This window comes from Balaenoptera borealis (assembly GCF_965194805.1).
Source record: "Balaenoptera borealis genome assembly, chromosome: 20".
Classification (NCBI taxonomy): domain Eukaryota; kingdom Metazoa; phylum Chordata; class Mammalia; order Artiodactyla; family Balaenopteridae; genus Balaenoptera; species Balaenoptera borealis.
The window spans coordinates 23540368-23564430 of record NC_138879.1 but is presented as its reverse complement, the minus strand read 5'-3'; the positions used below and the strand labels follow the sequence as shown (position 1 = coordinate 23564430).

The 24063-nt window shown below is 40.4% G+C and overlaps 1 protein-coding gene across 1 annotated transcript; it reads right to left on the bottom strand.

Moving 5' to 3' along the window:
* Positions 1-6950: 6950 nt before the first annotated feature.
* TOB1 (transducer of ERBB2, 1) lies at positions 6951-11048 on the bottom strand. Its single transcript, XM_082372632.1, has 2 exons — positions 10753-11048; positions 6951-8909 (listed from the first exon to the last, which is right to left on the bottom strand). Exon 2 carries the CDS (start codon positions 8764-8766, stop codon positions 7732-7734), a length of 1035 nt encoding a protein of 344 aa, XP_082228758.1. The 5' UTR covers positions 8767-8909; positions 10753-11048; the 3' UTR covers positions 6951-7731.
* Positions 11049-24063: the final 13015 nt, after the last annotated feature.

Below are 24063 nucleotides of genomic sequence, written 5' to 3'. Positions count from 1 at the left end.
AACTCGTAATCATCAGGAAAGTGCGGTGTGCCTGGACTAGGAAACTTGTCCTGGGTCTCCAAACTTCTGCAAAGCGTCCGTCAGGGGAAACGATCTCCAGGATGAGTCCCACGGCTCACACACACAGGCTCCCTCCTTTACCCTTCTTTCACCTTTCCTACACGTGAAGGAAGGGCAGATAGAGGAGACATACCCTAATTTCCTTTCTACCTGCTACCAGACTCTTCTCCTTTGGTAGAGGCTCTTGGGGACATAAGGTCTTACCTTTGTCTCTCTATTCCTTTTATACAGAACCCGCAAAGTTCTTTGAACTTTTGTGGCTCGGATAATAAACAAGAGTCTCCTTCCAAAAAATATTTCTTCCTAAATTACAAAAAAAAAAAAAAGTTTCCTGCCTTTCTTCCGATCTATTTTCCAACCTATTGTAAGATTCAAAAAGGTGAAATTTCTCCAGGCAAAACTCTTTATAGCCTTGTGAAAACCGGGTTGTTCTCAAAGTCTCTAGTTAAAGGGCCTCTGGTTGACACCTTAGTTTCTAGAAAGGCTGCCCAGGGATTGCAACTATCTTAAGCATTGGATTGAAATGGTTTAGGATCCCCATCATGTTTCCTGAAAATAGAAAGGAGTTAGCAGAAAGTAAGTCACAAAGACTCTATAGAGCTTTAAAATGAATTGGGACTTCCCTGGCGCTGTCCTGTGGTTAAGACTCCACGCTTCCGCTGCAGGGGGTGCGGGATCGATCCCTGGTTCAGCGGTGTGGCCAAAAAAAAAAAAAAAAAAAAAAAGAATGAATGGCAGGTAGTTTACAAAACAAGGAGTGTTCTTTTTTAAAAAAAGAGTTCTGAGGTCAGTAGGCAGATCTGGATTATCAGTGAACAGATATGATCATTACAAAACAAATCAAAATCCAACCTTCATCCTTACTAGAAATGAATCCATGGATGGTGGAAGGATGGCCAGGAAAAGCCATCTGAAAGGAGTACCTGCATTTAGTTCAAAACAGAAAAAGGAACTGTGCCTAGAACTACTGAATCCATGTCACAGGGCATCTGGACTCTGAATTCAAAGAGACAATTGTAGGGTCCTATGATTCCACTTCTTAAACCACACGGATAGAAGGAGTATCCAGTGTTCACGTCTATCAGCAACCAGAAGTCATCAGTTTATACCCATCTGCTTGAAACCAAGCTAGGTGGATACCATGTCCATGCTTGTCCTATTTCTTTCTAGCCTAAAGGAAGTACAAAATTGTTTTGAATTAGAATCTAGTTTGGGGAAATATCACAACCTAGCTTTCACGCTCCAAAAGAGGCTATGGTGCCATATTCTCCCAGCTCTCTCAACAACACTAAGGAAGGAAGAGAAAAGGAGACTCAAGGGCTGTCAAAGGGCATGTGGAGAACCAGTTTTTAAAAATAGCTGCAACCTGATGGTTGGGAAAGAAGTTTATGTTTGACTTTCACATTTAGTACAAAAAAAAACATAAAAGCAATGTCTAGCTTATTTTGTAAATGTGGTTTTTCCACAATTATTTTTGAAACACTTGAGTGTATAGACAGAAGGGATGCGACCCACAGTATATGCCAAGGTTTGTCTAAAAATATTTTACACCTGTTCTCTGTTCTGCACGCTGGTCATATTTTATCAGTGAAGTAAAGTGCTCATAATGCCAGATGAGGAATGTGTTTTTCCTTCCAAGTCCTCAATGTTTTTCCCTCCTGTAAAGCAAACCTCCTTTTCTACCTGCACTAAAATAAAGCTAGCACCATTATCCACATGACACATCTACCACCAGAGCTACATTTCAACTCCTATTCCTGAGCAGTACTGTTTAGGAACAACCATTTCAATACTTTTCACAGCAGTGTGGACACTTTAGCAAACATTTTTGGCTGCTCCCAAAAGGAACGCCAACTTGTATACTGGGTTTAAATCAACTTGCTGATTGTATAAAAAAGAATGCTGAAACACTCATTTCCCTATCAGCGACTCAAAACTAGAAAACAGACTCAGTGGTATTTACTACTGAAACATGAATAGAATAGCATTTAGGATATTACTGTAAAATTTTTATTTAATTCTCTGTTGATGCAAATAATAGACCGGACAACGAAATGTTGACTATAATAAAGACAGTTATGGTCTTCATTTACTTTTTTGATTTCAAAGGGCAACACAACAAATATGGGTAAAATTCTGGACCTCGTGGCTTCTAGATACTGTAAGCCCCTAAGAACACATTACAATTCTTCATAGCAAGGTGACTGCTTCCTCAAAACTCTGTGAGGAATTGTACTGATATCACTGTACTTACTTTGCAGATGAAGAAACTGAGCCATCTGAGTCAAATTACTTAATACGCTTAAGGAAGGAATTAGACCCATAATTTCCAATAGCCTCCAGATACAAGCTGCTTCCCAATGTTTTTTCTAAGGTTTGCCTAATTGTAAGATGATCTCAAAGCTCCACTTGCAGCCTATATGTATAAAGCATGTCTTCTAAAATAGAAATCTTAAAACTCAAATATTGAGGAATGGTTAGTAGAGGTTTACTATTCACAAGTCAAATACCATTACTGACAAGACTTTTAGCCTAATCTAAACCTCCAAAAGCCCATCTAATGGTTCAGCAATATTTGGTCCAATCAAATTCTAACTAACCCAAAATCAAAATAGTAGGCACTTAGTATAAGATTTAATCCATATAGAAACTACAGAAATTCTTCTGAGCTATTTTTTTAAATTAATTGATTAATTTTTAATTTATTTTATTTTTGGCTGTGTTGGGTCTTCGTTGCCGTGCGGGCTTCCTCTAGTTGCGGTGAGCGGGGGCTACTCTTCGGTGAGGTGCGCGGGCTTCGCATTGCGGTGGCTTCTCTTGTTGCAGAGCACGGGCTCTAGGCGCGCAGGCTTCAGTAGTTGTGGCTTGTGGGCTCTAGAGCGCAGGCTCAGTAGTTGTGGCTTACGGGCTTAGTTGCTCGGCGGCATGTGGGATCTTTCCGGACCAGGGATCGAACCCGTGTCCCCCGGCACTGGCAGGCGGATCCTTAACCACTGCGCCACCAGGAAAGTCCCTTCTGAGCTATTTTTAAACTGAGTTTTGTTTATTGTGCAGTTTAAACATGTTCAAAACTAATAGCAACAATAAAGGGAATATAAGTTCATTCATAATAGCATATGCTTCTAAAATGTGACCACTTCTTATTTTAACCCAAAATACATTGATCTTTTTTAAGAAAGTCTTTCAGAATCAGTTTGAAATGAGGGCATTTGGTTTCCTTAAGGTTTAAAAATAAAAGCAAAAAGACTAGTTATCACAACATCTATACATATAGAAATCATGAATTACAAAGGTGTGCCTTAAGATAGTTTTTCAAAGTAACTTAACTCATAGGTACTGGAAACACATTGTTGAACACTGTTTTGATAGTTTACTTGGCCTTTCCTTATATCGTTTATCAACAGCACAGGTAAGGAATGTGTGTGAAAATAGCTCCAGGAGGTCAATGTTTACAATTTTACTAAGAAGTAATAGGGCCACTGAATCTACAGCTCTTACTCAATCTGAAGGAATCATCCAGTGGTTCCAAAATAAGAGACGTAATCAACACAACTGAATTAAGAAAATCAACAAAATTAGAGCATTGATATAACTTAATGATTTCTAAAAACATTTCCAGATAGCCTGTGATTATAGTTTATGGCCACTGGAAATACAAAGCATCTCTCTTAAAACATCATGACTGGAGAATGGCTAAGAGCCTTCCACTAGACCCTTCTCATTAACACTCTTGTACAGAGATTCTACAAGTCATGTGGCTAATACATCAAAAATGGTCTTATTCCCCTGACTTCAAATTAGAGGAGCAACCAGTTGGAGGGAACAAAGCATAGAGCTTAAGACCAAGAACTCTGGAACCGGACTCTCTGAGTTTGAATCCCAAGTCTACCACTTACTGGCCATGAAATATTAAGCCATGTCTCAGCCCTTCTTCTGTAAACTGGGTTAGAACTGTGCATGGCAGATAGTAAATGATATATAAGTATTTAACTGAATGATTTAAAACATTAAAAAAGTACAAGTGTTGTACTTATTTTCCAATTGTATGCACACAGATATTGGTCCTAGGTCCTTTATTCCGTAGGTCCGCCAGGGAATTCCCGGTCCTAGGTCCTTTAAACATGAAGATATATTCCTGTGGGAGTTCCCCGGTGGTCTAGTGGTTAGGATTTGGAAGCAGTGGCCCAGGTTCAGTCCCTGGTCGGGGAACTGAGATCCCACAAGCCGTGTGGAACAGTCAAAAAAATATATAATAAAAAAAAAAACATAATTAAGAAAAAAACCCAATGATGTCTTCCTAATATAACAAAAGAACTAAAAAACTCTGATCTAAAGTGACCTCCTGGGCCAAATTGATTAAGCATCAGCTGATTGACACACTATAATGGGTTTTATTAAGCAATGGCAATTTTACATCCTTGTCCTCTAATAAGGTTTTTCCCCTCTTATCTGATCTTGTACTAGAGTACTGTTATCCTGCCTCTGACAAATGCATGTATTCTAGGCAAGCAAGGAAATATATTTGATGTGCCACACCTATGCTATTTTCTGTTTGTGTAGGAAGGTCTCCAACCAGCATTTTACTTCATTAGTTTAAGTTATGTGCAAAAAGAGGTACAGTTGACCCTTGAACAATATGGGCTTGAACTGTGTGGGTCCACTTATATGTGGATTTTTTTCAGTAGCAAATACTATAATGCTACATGATCTGTGGTTGGTTGGATCCTCAACGCAGAACCGCAGGTATGGAGGGCTGACTATAAGTTACACATGGATTTTCAGCTGAGTGGACGGTGGGTGCCCCTCCTAACCCCCGTGCTGTTCAAGGCTCAACTGTACTTTATTTTCTCTGTATGTTACAGTGACTTATTTTAAAATAACTTAAGTCCTGAAGATTTGTTAGATTAAATCTCTCAGTTAAAATGTGGGTACATACGAGAATGATATTAACACCAATACACATTAGAAAAACACTTCAAATTCAGGGCAACTTTAGTTTCACCTTCAAAAACTAAGTTAATCACAGTAAATAGTGTTATCTTTAAGGAGGCATTTTGACTGAAGGTCTACATTTGCCATCTAATATAGGTTAAAGTTATTCAAAGGAGATTTAACAATACACCTGATTTTAGAAGATGGGAAACAAAGGGACACCAGGATAGGGCCATTCAGAAGCTGCCACAGTATCTATAGGTATAGAAGACAAAAAAATGGAAAAGAACCTTTAAGATAACTAACTCATCAAAATTGTAAACTAAAAGTCTCCACACAGAGGGTCAAAAGTGTGATGGCAGTGGGGGAAAAAAGACTTGGGACTAAGATGTAAACTTTTCTAAGGTTTTCTAAGGGGTGCTAGGAAACCAATCAAGATAAAATTGAGTTAACTTTTTCAGCACCAAACCAACATATGTATCAATATTTAATTTCCCTAAGATTTTTTTTGCCAGTACACACATCCCCAAGATCTGATATTCATACTTACATTAAGCTCAATTATTTAAAATCTGAATATATGTATTAGTGTTCCAGATTGTTACAAATTCTATTGTGTAGCTATTGGCCAGTTGCCTTTTGAGTTTTAGAAAAAGTTAACTTGAGCCTTTCTTCATTTATAAAAAGGCAGTTTTCTTCCAGTTAAGCCTATGATAACTTCACCCAGAAGTTTCTAGGAGAAACTAGTGCTTAAAACCATTACTCTGTTCTTACAGCTATTCAAACTTCGTGATCACAAAAGCACATAATTGATAGCATAGGCAGACCAATCTCTGCCGGTTCCAGTCGCTATCCCAATACTTCTTCATAACCTCATTCTGTCCACTAAAGGACAAAGGCCTCACCATGGAGCTGACAGAACAGCTTAGCTCTGTTATTTCCAGTGCTTGTTTCCTTAAAACTTTTTATTGCTCTAAACCGAGAGGGTAACAGACAAAAGGCTTTTGTAGACTGGCGTCCAAAAAACTCATTTGAGACCAAATTTATTTCACAAGTAACCCAGACAGTGCTGGTTTCTTACTAAAAAAGCAGAGAAAGTTATTCTTCCAATTCAAGACAATTTTCTCCCCAATACGATGTCAACACTGTTATCAATGGACATCTAAACAGTGAAATGACTCATTATTTTAGTTTAAAAATAGTCTCACCCTTCCAACTCATCAGTTACAAAAAAAACCTCCATCCTTAACGAGCCACCACAATTTGACAGATTATGACTAATCTTTGACATCCCAAACCAGCAGGTTGGCTATCTGCTTGTAAAAACAAAACCAACCCAAAAACTGTGTGTCAACTTTTTTGCTAGGAAAATGCACACAAATACTAATAAAAATACCTGTCCAATCTTGAATAGATTTTAATCATCAATTCTCCAGCTACCTACAATGACTAAACTCAGTGTAAGGATTAGTAAAAACAGACCTAAATCTTCTTTTTAAATAGTTAGGTCAGCTGCTTCGTCAAGCAAGTTTTCTGAGCTATTCATCTCCCATGCAGAAATAGAAAACTGATCCAATGGTTTCTTTCTCCATATACATTTCAAATAAATCCTCTCAGTTTACATGAGTGAATTTCATTTTATCACCTGACTCTGTCTTAGATGTCAGCATGACACATTTTAATAGGGTTGACTTGCCTTAGCATACCACCCCCATAGTGGGGAGACAAGATGTGGATGAACAGAGTTAGTTGCTAAACACAATAAAGCCGTCCCAAGCAGGCTTTAGGACAACTTTTTACGGGGCAAACTATTATCTGTGCACTAGTGGAGCAACAGCTTTCCATTATTCCTTTGTGATTCAATGAGTCAGATCTTTCTGCCTTATCAGCATTTACAACATCATAATTCCAGAATTATATCTTTGGCAAAGGCTTAAAAACAAAGACCACGATAAACATTCTTAATTTTAAAGAATTTTAATACAAACTTAATATAAACTATTTCAGTCCCTCTTAACATGTAAGACACTGACTCAAAATACTTTTATACCGTTTTTTTCAAGTATTGCACAATATAGGTACAAAATTAATATTTACGATTACATTTTCTTCCATAATATATAGCAAAAATCTTTAAACCTTTAACAGAAAATACATTTTTTTGAAAAAGCAAATATTCGTACATTTTAATTCCACCACTAAAGGAATATCCTGTACACAATTTAGAATAGTTGATGTCTTTAAGATGGATATTTTACAATTTCAGTAAAAAAAATACAACATGAAGCTGCTGCTGTCACAGATCACTGTAGTAAAAAGATATAAATGCAATACCATGTCGTAGAAACAATATATATATCCTCTGATATTTTACAAACTTTGTACTAAATTAAATTATACAATTAGAAAAGACCAATAAACCCACTTATTAGTGCCAATTTTTTATAAAAAAAAAAATCAGCCATGTCCTTGCTATATCTTAAATACTGTAAGAGGCCATATCTGAGAGTATACTTTAAAATATACAGTCAGTATAAAATAACTTTGTGCTTGGTTGGCAATGAAAAATGATGCATGTTTTATTTTTGTAACCAAGCTTGAATGTATCCTTACTATAAGCTTAAAAAAAAAAAATCTCAAGGAGGTTATAAAAAAAAAAAAAATCCTCAAGGAGGTTATAAAAAAAAAAATCCCCCTTGGGTCCGAGCATTTTAACTTGTACATACATCTTTTCTTTTTTTAGTTAGCCATAACAGGCTGGAATTGCTGGTTAGAATACTGCATGTTATTCAAGCTAAAATTCAAGCCATCTACAAAAGACTTCTCGTTGAGGCCTCCATAGGCCGCAAACACATCAAAGGCATTACTGTACTGGAGAGGACTGAGGTTAAGGGGGCTGTCACCTGGGAACATTCCATTGGTACTACTACCTTGACCCTGCATATTAGGAAAAATAAATTCCTTGGCGTTAGGAGAAAGAGCAGAGGTTTTCTGCTGTTGCTGCTGCTGCGGTGGTGGTGACGGCGGTGGCTGGGATGGCTGCTGCTGTTGCCGTGGCTTCTGCTGGCTACCCAGGCCAAGCCCATACAGAGAGTGCACTGAGGAAGAGATGGCTTTCTGCTTCAAGAGGTCATTCACATTCAAGCCGAGGTTGATGGGAGAAGTACGTGCAACCTTGCTGCTTCGGCCACTATTCTTCATTTTGGTAGAGCCGAACTTGGTGGCAGCAAAAGTGGCAGTGGTAAAGGTTAAAGGCTGAGTGGACCGGGGCATGAAGGTAGGGCTTACGGCAGCAGAGTGACCAAAGGGAGGAGATGGAGAGCTGGACACTGATGAGGCTGGGTCACTTATGGGCATAAAAACCTGCGCCTCTGGGTTAAAGCTGTTTTTGATCTCCTTATCCAACTCACATCCATTTTCATTATTATCATCCACATAAAGCACCTTCACTGGTCCCTTTTCACCAATTTGGTAGGAAACCTCAAATGGGTCGATCCAAACACTAAGATCCTGCGGCAGATTGCCACGAACATCATCAATGTCCAAACCACTCTCTTTGGAGGCTTGTTCAATCACTGGGTCCACTTTCTCCCCTACGTGTATACATCTAAACCCTGATCCTTTGTATGGCTTTTCAGGATACCAGTGCCCTTCATATTTCTTCTTAAGAAGTCTTTCAAGCTCTTCACCAAAAATGTTGACACGTCTCCTGGGAAGCTTATTGTACAGATATGAAATAATAAAATTTAGTGCTACTTGGATTTCAAGCTGCATAGCTGCTATGCCACAAAATTAGGTTTGTGTTTCAACTCCCTCCCCAAGACACACAAAAAAGTGTTCAGTTTGTGGCAGAGAAACAAATTTTCATTCAAAGTGCTGGTATTAGTAGATATCCTTCACCTTGAGTGGTCTTGTTCCTTAAAACAAACAAAACAAAAGGAGACATGTCCACATAAGATAAATGTTAAGTCCCACAACCTTTTTTTACCCCCAGAGTAATTTCACTTTTGAAAAAGTCTAATAGGCTAGAAAGTCTGAAAAATATAATCAGCACAAAATATAGGAACTTACAATTGAAAATTATTTATTGATGATCCAAATCTCAAGGGAAAACAGGATTTTCAGTTAAAACAACATTAAAAAAAAAAAACCCTATTATTTACTTTCTGTTTCTGAATAGAGTTCTAAGAGGAAAAATATTCCCAGAATATAACAGCATATTTCTTCTTTTTCTTCCTGCAATTCTCAAAATATTTATTGGAAACTAAACTCAGCATACCTCTCTATATACATACACATATATATGTATATATACATGCTAGTTTTAGAAGTTGCTCATACTCTTATTCATCAACTTAGAAGTGAATTCTGTATTTCAGTTCATTTTGGATATATACTGCTTAAATCTGCTTCATCATTAAACATTTCAAAATTTGAGAAGTTAGGAAGATTATTTTAATTTCCAAAGTACATGATAGTAAAGTTAAAGGAACTAAATACAAAATGAATTGCCATCCTAGTGAACAACAATTATGAACCAAATTATCCTACACAGTTGCCGTTTTAAATATACTAAGGGCACATAATGTAATACTCAAGCTTCTCTATGCTTTTCTTTTTAATGTGTATTTTTCTAAATCTGAAAATACGTCTTGGGTATCAAGTATAACAAAAGAAACAATTAATTTCAAACTTTACTGATTATTCTGTTTAAAGGGCAGGGTTTCTTGAGTTTTATTCTGATTTTCAAAGCCACCTCCCTCCCTCATGGTAAGAGAACAGCCAGAGAGGCATTACGATAAGGTCGACCTTTAAACGTTTGCTGGATCAGCACTGGGTGGGGATAAGAAAAGACCAAGGGCAAACAAGATATTTGCAGATCTATCTGTACACTGAGGTTGATTTTAAAGGACATTAAAAAAAATCAAGTTGGTATTAATCCATGTCTCATTTTCCACATTCGTGGTGACAAAGGGAAAAGAATCCCCGGCTTCCCCCAAACTACACTTTCCAAGCCGAAAGCCCGAGTGCTGGCAAAGGCAGCTGATTAAGCCAAAATGCTTGAAGGTGCAGTCGAGCGAAATTCAGATTCGGCGGAAGGTAGTTTCAAAGCAACGCCTTAAAGACAGGAGCGTGAAGAATTACATAAACAGCCAGTTGGGTCTCATTAGATTTCTGCTCACAGCCCTCGGAGCCTAAGCAAGTCTCCTCCCCCAAGGAGGAGGAGGAGGAAGGCCACGAGAAATGGAAAAGCAACCACTCGGGGCCCGGGGGCCGGACACCGGGCGGGTCGCGGCGCCGGCCGCACCGGGTCAGCCGCTCCCCTCCCCCCGCCGTAACCCGACCTGCCGCTCCCTGCACCCCCCGCGCCCCGAGGCTCCTGGGACCCAGCCAGAGCCCGGGGAGCACCGGATCCCCGGCACCATTTTCGGGCCCGGCGGCCACCGGCCCCGCGGACCCCAGCGTTCCCCTCGAGCTAGCCGCTGCTCCCGGGCGCCCCAATCCCCGATTCCCGTCAGCTCGCCCCCGGCCGCCCTTCCCCGGTCACCCGGCCCGGCTGAGCCCGACGCGCCGGCCGGCCCCACCTCCGGCCCCCGGACGCGCCGGGGCCCCTTGGAGCCGCCTCAGGCCGGGTGTCGGGAGCGGCTCCCCTCCGCGCGCGGGCCTCGACGCCTCCGTCCCGAGCCCCGAAGGCCCGGGGCTCTACGCCGCTGCAGCCCCTCCTCCTCCTGACCCCGCCCGCCGCCCCTCGATACTTACGGGCTGCTAACACCACAGACCCGGCCGCTGGGCGGACAAGGGGCGGCAGGGCGGGGGCACGGGAGGGTAGGCGGCTGCGAGCTGGCCGGGCCGAGGGTACGCCGACGCCGCCGGGCGGAGGTTGCGGAGGACGAGGGCCTCAGGAGCTCGCCCCTTCTGGCTCGGAGTGGCGAGGACGGGGTCAGGCAAGCGCGCTCACTTCTCCACACAGCCCGGTGCCCGGCCCAGCGTCCCCGTAGAGCGCCCACTCCGCGCCGGGCCAGAGCTTCGCTCCTTCTGCCGCGGCGCGCGCCCCGCCTCTCGTTTTATATTCTCCTCCCCGCCCCCATCCCCTCCCGTAGGGATGCGCGCGCCCGCTTCGCGTCACACAGCTCCAGGCGGTGTCACCATTCCCCGCCCTCCCACCCTGCAAAGGAGACCCTGGCCGGCTGGCTCCGCCCCTGCCCTGCCCCCGGACGCCATTGGCCAGGTCCCGCCGGCCCATGTCCTGACGGGCGGCGGAGGGCCGGGTGGACAAGGCCACACCTCTCGGGCTGCAGGGTGGCCAATGAGCTGATGATCTGTAGTCACTGTGGGCGGGATTAAGAGAAGGTTTGGAAAGGGATTGGGGGAGAGACGTGCCAGTGAGGGCGACAGAAGTGGGTTGGGATGGCTGACTCAAGTCTAGGCAGAGAGCGCCGGGGAGAAGGGGGGAGGGGAGTGAAGCTGGGGGCGAAGCGGCTGGGGAAAACGGGGAGGAGAGCCCAAGACCCCGAGAGGGAGGGGAGAATTTACAAAGAATATCCCACCCGAGTGGGACTGTGGCCGAGGAAAATCCCACTCGTGGACGAGTTACCAAATCGGCCTCCAGTGCACCCAGGAGAGCCTAGAAAAAGGGCGAACTGTGACGGGGACTCGTGTACCCGATTAATTGAATATTAATCACCTCAAGGGCCTAGGCCAACTGCCATCGGGGGGGGGGGGCAACCGCAGAACCCAAAGCTGCCGTGCCAGGCTGAGGTTGGGGAAGAGACCACCTGGTCACACCTCCCGCCCAGCTGACAGTTTAACTGCCTCCGCTTCCCACATCAGACTTCCCCGTGCGACCCGGTAGCAACTCGGACGTGGGGGTGGCTTGAGACTAAGAAGAATCACATTTTATTCCGAATGTCCCAATCCAGGCCTCCATGCCAAATTGCGTACGTATCGAAGTATATATATGTAAGCATGCGTGTATTTCAAGAGCCTACTTTAACATAAATACACATAATAAACACGGTGCCTTCCTGTATTGTACATTTAAGATAATTTTCAGTTGAAATATGGGCGAGTAAATAGGGAGCGGGGAAAGAGAGGGACTCAAAGGGGGCGGGCAAGCGCTCTTTTCCACAACCTGCAGCAGAGAAATACACGAAGTTACACTGGGAGCGGAACCAACCTTCCCTCGCGTCTAAAAATATTACTCACAGGTAGCAACGACGCCTGATTGGCCATGCTTCTCCCATAGCAACCAGGCGATTGGCTGTCTGGTATCCAGGAGACCGACGTCAAACTCTCTCGGGGAAAAGGGAGAGAAAGTCTAGGGGGAGGGAAGGGTAGGAGGGGGAGAAAGAGGAGCAATGAATGAAACGCCCGTCGCCTGGCCTTCCCCTCTCCCCTTTCCTCTGCACTCAAGGAGTGCTTCCTGGAAAAAACACCAGTTGGGCCGCTGCCTTCCCCTCAAAACGGAGGGGCTGGCACTCTCAACCTGCTATAGGGAAGTTAAACCGCAATTCACCAAGGCGTGGGGTGTTCGCGAAGCCAGCTGTGTAGACCAGTTGTGCTCCTCGGGCACAAACTCGCTTTATGGACGCGAAATCTCGTCGTAGCTTTTTTTCCCCAAACTGACTCTCTTGTCCCCCTCTCCTCCCCTTTTAGAAGAAACCGAACTGAAAAAAGGATATTTATTTCTAAAGTCCCAAAGTGTGTGAGAGGAGGAGGGAAGATGGGTTTGGGAAATAGGCTGAGGGTGGGAGTGGTCAGGTGACCGATTTCTTGTTTATTGTACTAGTTTAGATTCCTAAAACGAAGGCAGCGTTTTTAAAGAACATAGAAGTTTTACTCAAGTTCTGCTTTCCTAGTGTTTGGGTTTTTCAGTTGTAAACGAGGAAGAGTGAGATTTGGTTGTGAAAGTACGGAAGCATTTAAAATTAAAACGCGCCTTCCTCTGCATCAAAAAAATTTATATTATTCGTTCAGTATTGTCTTCTTTTTGCTCATTTGTATTTTTTTTTGTTTTCTATAATGAATATTAATTCCATTTGTTTTTTAAAAATGAGTTTTTTTTAAATTTTATATTTAGTTGAGCGCAGAAATTGCAAGAATATAGGATATTTGGGGAATGGTTTACCCAGAAGAACACTTGATTTTTCGTGTGCTCCAGAGCATAATTTCTCTTACCATTAGGCAAGTAATATTACTGTACCAAACATCCAGAATTGCAGGACCAAGAATCGGCCATGTGTCTTGATTTGTAATTTGGAAAATATATCACTATAATTAGAGGAGCATATTATGCTTGTCTGAGATTAATATGTCTAACTAAAGATAGATGAATTGTAATTTTGTAAAGTTTATCTATACTTTTCAAGAATTCTCTAAAGGGAAGACAGAGATTCTCTTTTCTGAATGCCCCCAATCTATAATCCCAGGTTTAAAATTTGAGAGCAGTCAAATATTGATTAAATAGGTATTGATTAAATATTAGTAGTGGTAAATAGAATTTTTAAATCAGAAATTTAGATATAAAACATTTATGAGTTATTGCTGCTCAGCTCAAGGGTATGAGAGGGTTTCAAACCAAATATAAATACAACACACACACAGTGAGGCCCTGTGGCACACAGGAAAAAGTACTGAAGAGCAGATATTGGGAAATCTGAATTTCACCCATTTCTCAGCTTTTAGTTCTCTCATCTATAAATATTTATTGGATTAATCTCTTAACTCTTTCAATTAAAAAGTTCCATATTTAAAACTCAATGCCCCTAAAATAAACAGTGTAGTTCTTTTTCAAATATAGATTGCAAATAAACAGAAAACCAGATTCATATCCTTCCATCCTTGCTAGTCACAAGGTATAAAATTCCCTTTATTCAAGTTTTGCCCTTTAAAGGACCCTTTATATGACCTATTGCTATTTAACATTTACTTTAGAATTGTGCAGGGGAGTAGACTGATAAATGGATATTTAAATTTATGGAGGAAAAAAAGAATTTGATATTAAGCTCCAGGTGGTATCACAACCAACAGGTATTCCTCTCTCTGGCCAAGTGATAGTCACTGAAAATCACAGCCCTTCCCTTTCACATCATTGCATTCCAATTTCTGGAGTGGTGCTTTACAATAAAGGTAATGGTTGTTTGGTAAATGAATAAATTCCATGGAATTCCCTGGCAGTCCAGTGGTTAGGACTCGGTGCTTTCACTGCTGGGGCCCGGGTTCAGTCCCTGGCGGGGGAACTAGGATCCCGCAGCCCGTGGTGCAGGAAAAAGAAAAAAAGAGAGAGAGAGAGAGAGAGAAGTTCCAACAGTTCTTGAAAGTGTCCTGAATTATTACCTCATTCACACATATAAACACACACACACAGCTCACCTTGATTTCTGAGAGAGATGTGTCCTAAACGTTCTAATTCGCATTCTGTTTCCTTGTAAACTGAGACAAGATTATGGAAGAATCACCATCACATGATCTGTATTTACTAAGGCTCATTTCACTTCTAGGGAACCAACTTTTTTTTGAAAATTAGGCAACATACAAATGTAATGTTGTTCTTATCATTATGGTTATTCATTTCTTTTAGATAGTCATGCAACATAAACCATAGCATGCACCTTTAAAAAATTATGAATAAGGAACAATTAAAAACTAATCATTAGTTATTAAAAGCCAAGTATACCAATTCTTTACGAAACATTTCTCAAAGGAAAGCACGCACTTATGACTTAGGGAACCTCAGTGTGGTTTCTCATATGGATTAGTAGAGGAAGGCCATACATCCTCTGAGAGATGGGAACACACACATTTGTAATTACAAGATAACTAGATAACATTGAACAAACCCATTTATCTTTGGAACAGGCAATTTCACTGAAGCAACTTGGTCTGATAGGAGAACATCTTCTTATAACTTGCTCTCTCCCTATTATCTTGATGAACAAAAATGCAAACAAAATTTTGAAATTTCTTTCCATTAGCCAAGAATGAGGATTTTGATCTCACCCAGAGATTATAGTTGCAAATCCTAGGAGTGATACAGTGTTCACAACATTTTAAGTACAAAGAACATTTATTTAAAGTCTCCGTGAGCCAATGTTATCACTTTAAATATATGAATTCTGGATTTCATCCATTGCACACTATGTTAAGGAAAATTGAAAATGCTCTATTGTAATGATACATAAATTTAAAGCATAGATTGCATCTGTTATTATGCAGCTCTGCTTAAAATAGAAATATATACATAATTCTATTTTATAAAATACATATTATGGTCCTGCAATTCTGGATATATATATATATATATATATATATATATATATATATATATATATATATATATAGGGAGAGAGAGCGAGAGAGAGAGAAATATACACACACACACACACACACACACACACAACTGTAGCAGACACTGTTGCTAGCTCACCCATTTCCCATGCCCTCTCCCCTTCCTCTTGTCTGCCTGACTAAAGAGGCTATAAGAGCTAAATACGTACCTTCCCAGCCTTCATTGCAGTAGGAGTGGCATCGTGACACTGTTTTGCCAATGAGACATAAACAGGCATCAGCTGGGAAAACAATCAGGCCTTACCGGGAGCAGATTCATCTAATAGAAATTTCTCCAGTGATGGAAAGATGCTATATCTGTGCCGTGCAGTATGGTAGCCCCAATTCACATGTAGCTATTGAGCACTTGAAAAGTGGCCAGTGTGACTGAGGAACTGAAGCTTTTATTTTATTTAGTTTAAATTAAATGTAAATTTAAATAACCACATGTGGCCAGTGGCTCCTGAATTGGAAAGAAGGGATCTGGAGGCCTTTTTTTTTTTTTTTTTAATTTATTTATTTATGTATTTTTGGCTCCATTGTGTCTTCGTTGCTGCGCGCGGGCTTTCTCTAGTTGCGGCAAGCGGGGGCTACTCTTTGTTGCGGTGCGCGGGCTTCTCTCTGCGGTGGCTTCTCTTGTTGTGGAGCACGGGCTCTAGGCGCATGGGCTTCAGTAGTTGTAGCACATGGGCTCAGTAGTTGTGGCTCGCGGGCTCTAGAGCACCAGCTCAGTAGTTGTGGCTCACGGGCTTAGTTGCTCCGTGGCATGTGGGATCTTCCCAGAACAGGACTCGAACCCGTGTCCCCTGCATTGGCAGGCGATTCTTAATCACCACGCCACCAGGGAAGTCCTGGAGACCTCTTTACTTACATGAGTAGCATTTGGGCTGGGATGACCCAAAGGCTAGGCTCAGTTGGCACTGTTGATTGGAGCATCTACACATGGCCTCTGAACTCTCTCTGTGGCTTGGGCTTCTCATAGCCCGGCAACTGGTTCTGAAAGGAAGCATCCCAAGAGAGAGTTTCTGGAGAGCGAACATTCCAAGAAAGCCACGTGGAAGCTGCATGACCTTTTATGAACCAGCCTCAGAAGTTATAAAACACCACTATTGCTATAGTCTATTGGTTGAGGTAATCATAAGCCTGCCTAGATTCAAGAAGAAAGCACATAGATCCTTACCTCTCAAGGGAGGAATGTCAAATAATTTGGGATCTTTTTTAAAATCATCACTGGGACACTTGCACCTTTTCCCTGCCTTAACATGCGTCTAATGGCAGGAGTTGAAGCAGCCTTCTTTATAAGCATGAAGAGAATGCAAGATAGTCATAGAGATAAGGGCTCTGACCAAACCTAGTAACTGCCTGGGTTAGGTCTACTTTTTAATCCACGTTAAATGATTCATGACTTACAGCTGAACATATTCTCAACAAAAATACCAATTTAACATCTTTTAAGGAAACCTGAACTTGTTTCTTAAAAAACAAATGTTTTCGAGTCTAAAATATCAGGGCTTCTCTCTCATTATAAAACCTGGAAATGCTCATTGTAGAAAATTTGGAAAATAGAAATAAAGAAGAAAATAGTAATCATCTTTAATCTCACCACACAGTGATAACCATTGTAAGTATTCTGCTCCATTTCTTTCTGAATGAGTTTCTACTGCATATGCAGTTTTGTATCTGCAGTTCATTTAGCATTACATTGTTTCTATTTTCCCTTACACTAAGTATTGTCATAATCATCATTGTTAATGACTACGTTCTATGATTTAGAATAATTTATTTAATCATTGCTCAGCACATAGGATGTTGAGAATTTTTCTGTATTAAAAACAATCATATTTAATCAAACATTTTAATATATGTCTTTAACTACATCCTTGATTATTTCCTTGGGATAGTTCTACACGTGAATTTACTGGGTCAGAGAGAAGAGATAATTTTTTTAAGGCTCCTAATACATAATGCTCCACTTTCCTGAAAGATTGTGTTACTTAATACTCCCAGTGTATAATCATGTCTGTTTCACTACATTTTTCTGTTCTTGGATAATTTGATAAGTAAAATGGCATCTCTTTGTTGTTTTAATTTGGATTTCTTTGAATAGATGTAAGATGAACATATTTTCACATGTTTATCAGCACCTGTATTACTCTTTCAATGAATTTTCTATCCACGCCTTTTCTCTGTGTTTCCATTAGATGTCTTTGTGTTTTCCTCTTCAATTTGTGTGAGCATCCTGCATATTGTGTGCCAAATACTTCACTGATCATGACTCTGATCTTAAGTTTCACTCTAGAATTTGCCCAGATGTTTTAAACATGTGATTTATATTGATGCCTACAACCTTGATTTCCAATCTATTGCTTCATTTTTTAACATTCGGTCTGACTCAAAGGTTACCAATGAATGCTTAAAAAAAAAAAGGCAAAACAAAACAGTTCTAATCATCTTTCCTCAGTGCTCTTTCTCCTTGATCTTTTTGCCTCTTTCCACACTGTTTACTGGTAACTACTTGAAATATTCCCTTTTGACTTTGCACGTCCTTGCATTGACATAGAATGTACTCAATGTGGCTCCCATTTCCTATCTCAGCTGTAGTTGAGTGTAGTAGAAAAATTAGGAGCTTGAAACCAGAGGATTTGTATTTGAGTCCTGCTCTGCCAGATATTAGTTGAGTATGGCTGTGCTGGGTCTTAGCCTTCATATAGTAAATAGATGCAATAATTACCCTCTGATCTGTGTGAGAATCAAATGAGATGATGCCTCATCATGGTGGTGAAAATTCTTTGTGAAAGGTAAAACCCTACATAGATGTTCACATTGTCTTGCTTCCTTCCTCCCTTCCTCTCTCCTTTCCCCTCCTCTCCTGACCTCTCACTTCCCCTCCTCCTCCTCTTCCTTTGCTTCTTATAGCTGATGTAAATTTGATTCAGCTCAAGTAAGAAAATATGTGAAATTACTTTTAAACTATAAACAAATATTATTATTTCTTTAACATCTTTATTGGAGTATAATTGCTTTACAATGTTGTGTTAGTTTCTGCTGTATAACAAAGTGAATCAGTTATACATATACATACATCCCCATATCTCCTCCCTCTTGCGTCTCCCTCCCACCCTCCCTATCCCACCCCTCTAGGTGGACATAAAGCACCGAGCTGATCTCCCAGTGCTATATGGCTGCTTCCCACTAGCTATCTGTTTTACATTTGGTAGTGTATATATGTCCATGCCACTCTCTCACTTCGTCCCAGCTTACCATTCCCCCTCCCCGTGTCCTCAAGTCTATTCTCTATGTCTGTGTCTTTATTCCTGTCCTGCCCCTAGGTTCTTCAGAACCATTTTTAAATTTTTTATTTTTTTTAGATTCCATATATATGTGTTTGTTAGCATACGGTATTTGTTTTTCTCTTTCTGACTTACTTCACTCTGTATGACAGTCTCTATGTCCATCCACCTCACTACAAATAACTCAATTTCGTTTCTTTTTATGGCTGAGTAAACTATAAACAAATATTATTAACACACTCTTCTCTCAGATACAGTCTTCCCAACTTGCCATTCCCTCCTTCAAAATGTCTCTCAGAATCTCATGCCTTGGTGTTATTTAATTCTTAGGTTATCTAACTTTGCATGGTTTATGTCCTGTCTCCTATGTTGGATTGATTCCAAGGTTTTTTAGGGCAGGTACCATGCCTTACACTTTTTTGTACCTTTGCACATGAGCTCTGTAGTGCCTTATAGTCAATCAACATAGACTGATTGATGGCTTTGCTCTGCGGTTGCCTAATCCAAAGAAAGAACACAGAATATTTGAGAAAGGGTAAGTGGATCAGAGTGGCTAGTGTTCAGAAGGTGAGATTCTAGAGAGGAGGCTGGGTAGGCAGAAGACAGATTACCAAGGGCCTTGGGTTAGGAAATTGAGATTTTGCCTTTAATGGATGGGAAGATATTGAGTGCTTTTTCAGTTGGAAAATGACGTTATTGGAATTCTGTTTGGAACCTATCTTATTTAGCGCTGAACCCCAGAGCCTAGTATAGTGCTTTGCACACAGGAATTGCCCTGTCAGTGTGTGTGCAATTGCTTTTATCACTCAATGGAGTGTTCTTCAATTGTTTGGTATTCTGAAGATGAAATACTTTGTCTTTTAGGAAGGAAATAGACCCTGCCTATAGACCAGTATTTCTATCCACCTTGGAACAAAAGAATTCTTTGGCACAGTATAAGCCAAAATCTTTTGGTTTCTGAAAAACCTAAAAGCTCTCTGAGGAGAATTCTACTGGGGCTCCAGAAAGTCTGGTTTCTTCCGCCTCTACCTTTCCTGTCTGTGCTGGATATTTGGTGTTACTTTAAACAACATCCACTCCCGTTCCTCCAGCAACAGTTCTGATTTTTGTTTGAGCATCCATTCCTCTCCCACTCTCTATCCATGTACTTCCTTTGGGACCCACCATATAGTCTGAAGACAAGTAGAACATGACATTCTCCTGGCCACTGTGATGGGTTCAGGGATGGCCACTGATCTATTAGGCCAAATGAAGCCAATAACTCTCAGTTCTGGGACTTCTATCTGAGGTATCAGGGATAAGGACTCTTTCCCATGAAATATGAGCCTAGAAGGCTCACATCTGAGGCTCCTGGGGCCATCTCAGTGCCATCAGTGGAGAGCTGTCAGAGAATGCAACTAACAGGCAAAACATGGAGAAAAGCCAAATCCTGGAAACAGACTTTGAGACCCTGTATCACCTCTACTTGGACTTTCGGCTTCAGGATGTCAAAGCATGGATCCCCCAAAGAGCAGAGCCAAAAAGCTTTGTGCTACCACTTTAATTGGGAGTGAAAGACCAGGGAGCAGGAGTGAGGGGCAAAGGGAATAGACAGGGGAGGAGGGAGAACAAATCAAATTTTGCATTCCTGAGCCAGCTGCTGTGAAGAACAATTGTTTGATCACAAGGGCCAGTCCTCCAAGAAGCCACATAAATTGCATCTGAGGAAAGTCCACTTGAGGAAAAGAAGGGTGAAGAATTTATACACTGGTTGCTGTTTCCCACTGATCAAGATTCATATCATGGCACGTTAATTCTCCCATATTTCTGGGTCTTGGACATTGGAAGCCAACTAAGGGTCTTGCACTTTGGTGTCAACTGGGAGGTCCCTAGGCAGGAGGCAAGAGGCACAGTGTGAGGTAAGGAGCTGTCAGACTGTGCCTGTGTGATGTTAGTCAGAGCCTGTGGAGATCTGGTCACAGCAGTGACAGCTGGAAGGAGAGAAGGTGAGGCCAAGAGAACATGAGGTTGTGCCTAAGAGGTATCATATACTCATGAACTAACAATAAGTTCCTTTTTGGCCAAAAACAAAGGGGGTTAGGTTTCTACATAAGCAATCTTGTGTCCACAACCCCCATCTCCCCACTCACTGAACTGCAGTAGCACTCACTGTCTGGGGCCATTCATTTTGGCATGGAAGTGTGTGCTGCCTTTTTTGTTACTTAACTGTCTTGCATTGGTGTGTGTTCTGTCTCTACAAGAGATCTGTGTGAGTGCAGGGAAGTAGCTTCTACTACCCTGTGCCTGTGCCATTCACAGGATGCTTAATAAATATTTGGCTGAGCTGACTTTTTAAGTTTCATAAAATTCAGTGTTCTGCTATTTGGTCATTTGCATCGCAATATATGCAGTTCTTTTAACCTATTAAATTTTATCATTTGGCCAGTACTTATGCAATGAATCACCAGATGATTTCACATGCTCAGTGGCATTCGGATTCTAAAGTTAAATCATTGTTCTTCTATTCTCAATATGGTTAATACGAAAAAATATTAAATGACAAGTAGAATAGCTCTAGGAGTTTTGATACTGACCCAAGTAGGAATTCCAGAAGTTACAAATGGAGAGAACAACCAGAAGGGAATAATTAAATTATAGAAAAATTGATATATTAATTAGATGAAAAATAAAGATTTGGATAATAAGCTTGATTAATAGATATCTGTGTTCTTGTAGGACTTTCCAAGGATATACATTATTTTCAAATGTCCATGAAATGATTTAAAATTTCCTGTGTAATATATCGCAAAGGAAATTTCCATAAACTCCTCAGACTAGAAATCTTATGACCTAAACTGTCTGCAGAACATTAACACTAGAAATTAACAACAAATATAGCAAAAAAATCTATTCACTTTAAAAGCAATTTAAAGACACTTTTTGAAATAGCTTTTAAGTTAAAGAGGAAATCAAAACGGAAATTTCATGTAATTTGTAGTTAAATAGGAAAGTAAAACTGAAACAACAGATTATTTTATTTTATCTTTTATTTTAAAAAATTTTATTTATTTTTTGGCTGCATTGGGTCTTCGTTGCTGTGCACGGGCTTTCTCTAGTTGCGGCTGGGGGTGCTACTCTTCGTGGTGGTGCACAGGCTTCTCATTGTGGTGGCTTCTCTTGTTGCAGAGCACGGGCTCTAGCCACGCAGGCTTCAGTAGTTGCAGCACGCAGACCCTGGAGCTCGTGGGCTTCAATAGTTGCAGTGCGCGGGCTTCAGTAGTTGTGGATCACGGGCTCAGTAGTTGTGACTTTCGGGCTCTAGAGTGCAGGCTCAGTAGTTGTGGTGCATGGGCTTAGTTGCTCCGCGGCATGTGGGATCTTCCCGGACCAGGGCTTGAACCCGTGTCCTCTGCACTGTCAGGCGGATTCTTAACCACTGCACCACCAGGGAAGTCCCAGATTATTTTAAAGTAATGACAATGTGGATGCTATATACCAAATGCTATAAAAAGTGATAGATGCAGAAAAAGTGATAACTGGAGGAAAATTTATTAACCTAAACACATTTATTAGAAAACAAGAAAAACTGAAATGAAGTTATTAGAGCATTCAACTCAGGATGCTAGAAAAAGAGAAGCAAAATAAACCTAAGTAAAATGTAAGAACTGTTATTCATTCTTTATATATACAACAGAAATTGATAAAATAAAAAACAAACATCAAGATGTCCAAAATCAAAAGCTGATGATTGACCAATAAAATAGATTAAAATTTTACAAGTCTGTTCAAGGGAAAAGGACTCAAACTGACAATATTAGAAATAAGAAGAAAACATGATTACAGAAACAGAGGTTATTAAAGAATTAAGAGAATATTATGTACAACTGGATTAAATCTGTATTAAATTTAGATTTCTCAGGGAAAATATAAATTATCTCAATTTACTTAAAGATAGTATCAAACCTAAATAGACCACCAACCATGGAAAAAAGTTGGAAAAAAAAAATAGTTTAAGATCTACCCACAAAAAAAGAGGCCAGGATGGTCTTATGGTAAGATCTAACAAACTCATTCCATGAAGCTGGCATAATGCTGATACTATAGTAAGCAAGCATAGGACAATAACAACAAAAAAAGAAAACCAAAGGCTAAATTTGCTTATAAACATAAATTTTTTAAATTCTAAATTAAATATTAGCAAATTGAATCAGCGTATTAAAAGTAATGCAAGGATGATTCAACATTAGGATATTTGTTAATGCAATTCACTACACTGATACACCAAAGAGGGGGGAAATGATCATTTCAGTGGATACCAAAAAAAAAAAGCCTTTGATAAAATCCAATACCTTTTTTTTTTTTTTTTGATTACTGCATTTTATTTATTTATTTATTTATTTATGGCTGTGTTGGGTCTTCGTGTCTGTGCGAGGGCTTTCTCTAGTTGTGGCAAGTGGGGGCCACTCTTCATCGCGGTGCGCGGGCCTCTCACTATCGCGGGCTCTCTTGTTGCGGAGCACAGGCTCCAGGCGCGCAGGCTCAGTAATTGTGGCTCATGGGCCTAGTTGCTCCGCGGCATGTGGGATCTTCCCAAACCAGGGCTTGAACCCGTGTCCCCTGCATTAGCAGGCAGATTCTTAACCACTGCGCCACCAGGGAAGCCCCTCCAATACCTTTTTATGATTGGAAAAAACAACAACAACTTCTTTTAAGTGAAGTAGAGAAGGAAACATCCTGGATTTCCCTGGCGGTCCAGTGGTTAAGACTCTGCACTCCCAAAGCAGGGGACACAGGTTAGACACCTGGTCGGGGAACTAAGAGCCCACGTGCTGCTCAGCGTGGCCAAAAAATTATTAAAAAAAATAAAGAGAGAAGGAAACATCCTTAACTTGATAAAGTCTTCAGAAACCTACAGTAGTATTACTTAATGGTGAAGTATTAAAAGCATTTTCTTTAAAGTCAGGATTGAGATAAACCTAGCTGATACCAGTGTTATTATTAAACAATCCTGGAGTACCTAGTTGTTGTAATAAGAAAGAAAAGGAAATAAGAGGTATACATCAACATGTGAAGGGACAAAACGCCATTATTTACCAGTGATATGATTACTTATCCAGAACTTCTAAGGCCAACACCTTAAAAAATGATTGTGGCTTATGAAAGAGTTTAACAATGTGGTAAATTAGAAAATAAACATATGAAAAAAATCAATAGCTTTCCTATACAACAGCAATAATAAATTAGGAAATATAATAGAAAAAGGATATAATTTACATTAATAAAAAAACTATAAGGCACTTAGGAACAAATGATCAAATAATATACCTATACTGAATAAAACATTGAATAAAACTGCATAATATACCTATACTGAATAAAACATTGAATAAAACTATGAAACTTTATTGAAGGACGTACAAATATTGAGTATGGAGAAACAGTTTATATTCCTGAATGAAAAGATTCAGTATTTAAA

Coding starts and splice junctions, on each gene's coding strand:
- TOB1 (XM_082372632.1), bottom strand. CDS start 8,766: ATGCAGCTTGAAATCCAAGTAGCACTAAATTTTATTATTTCATATCTG.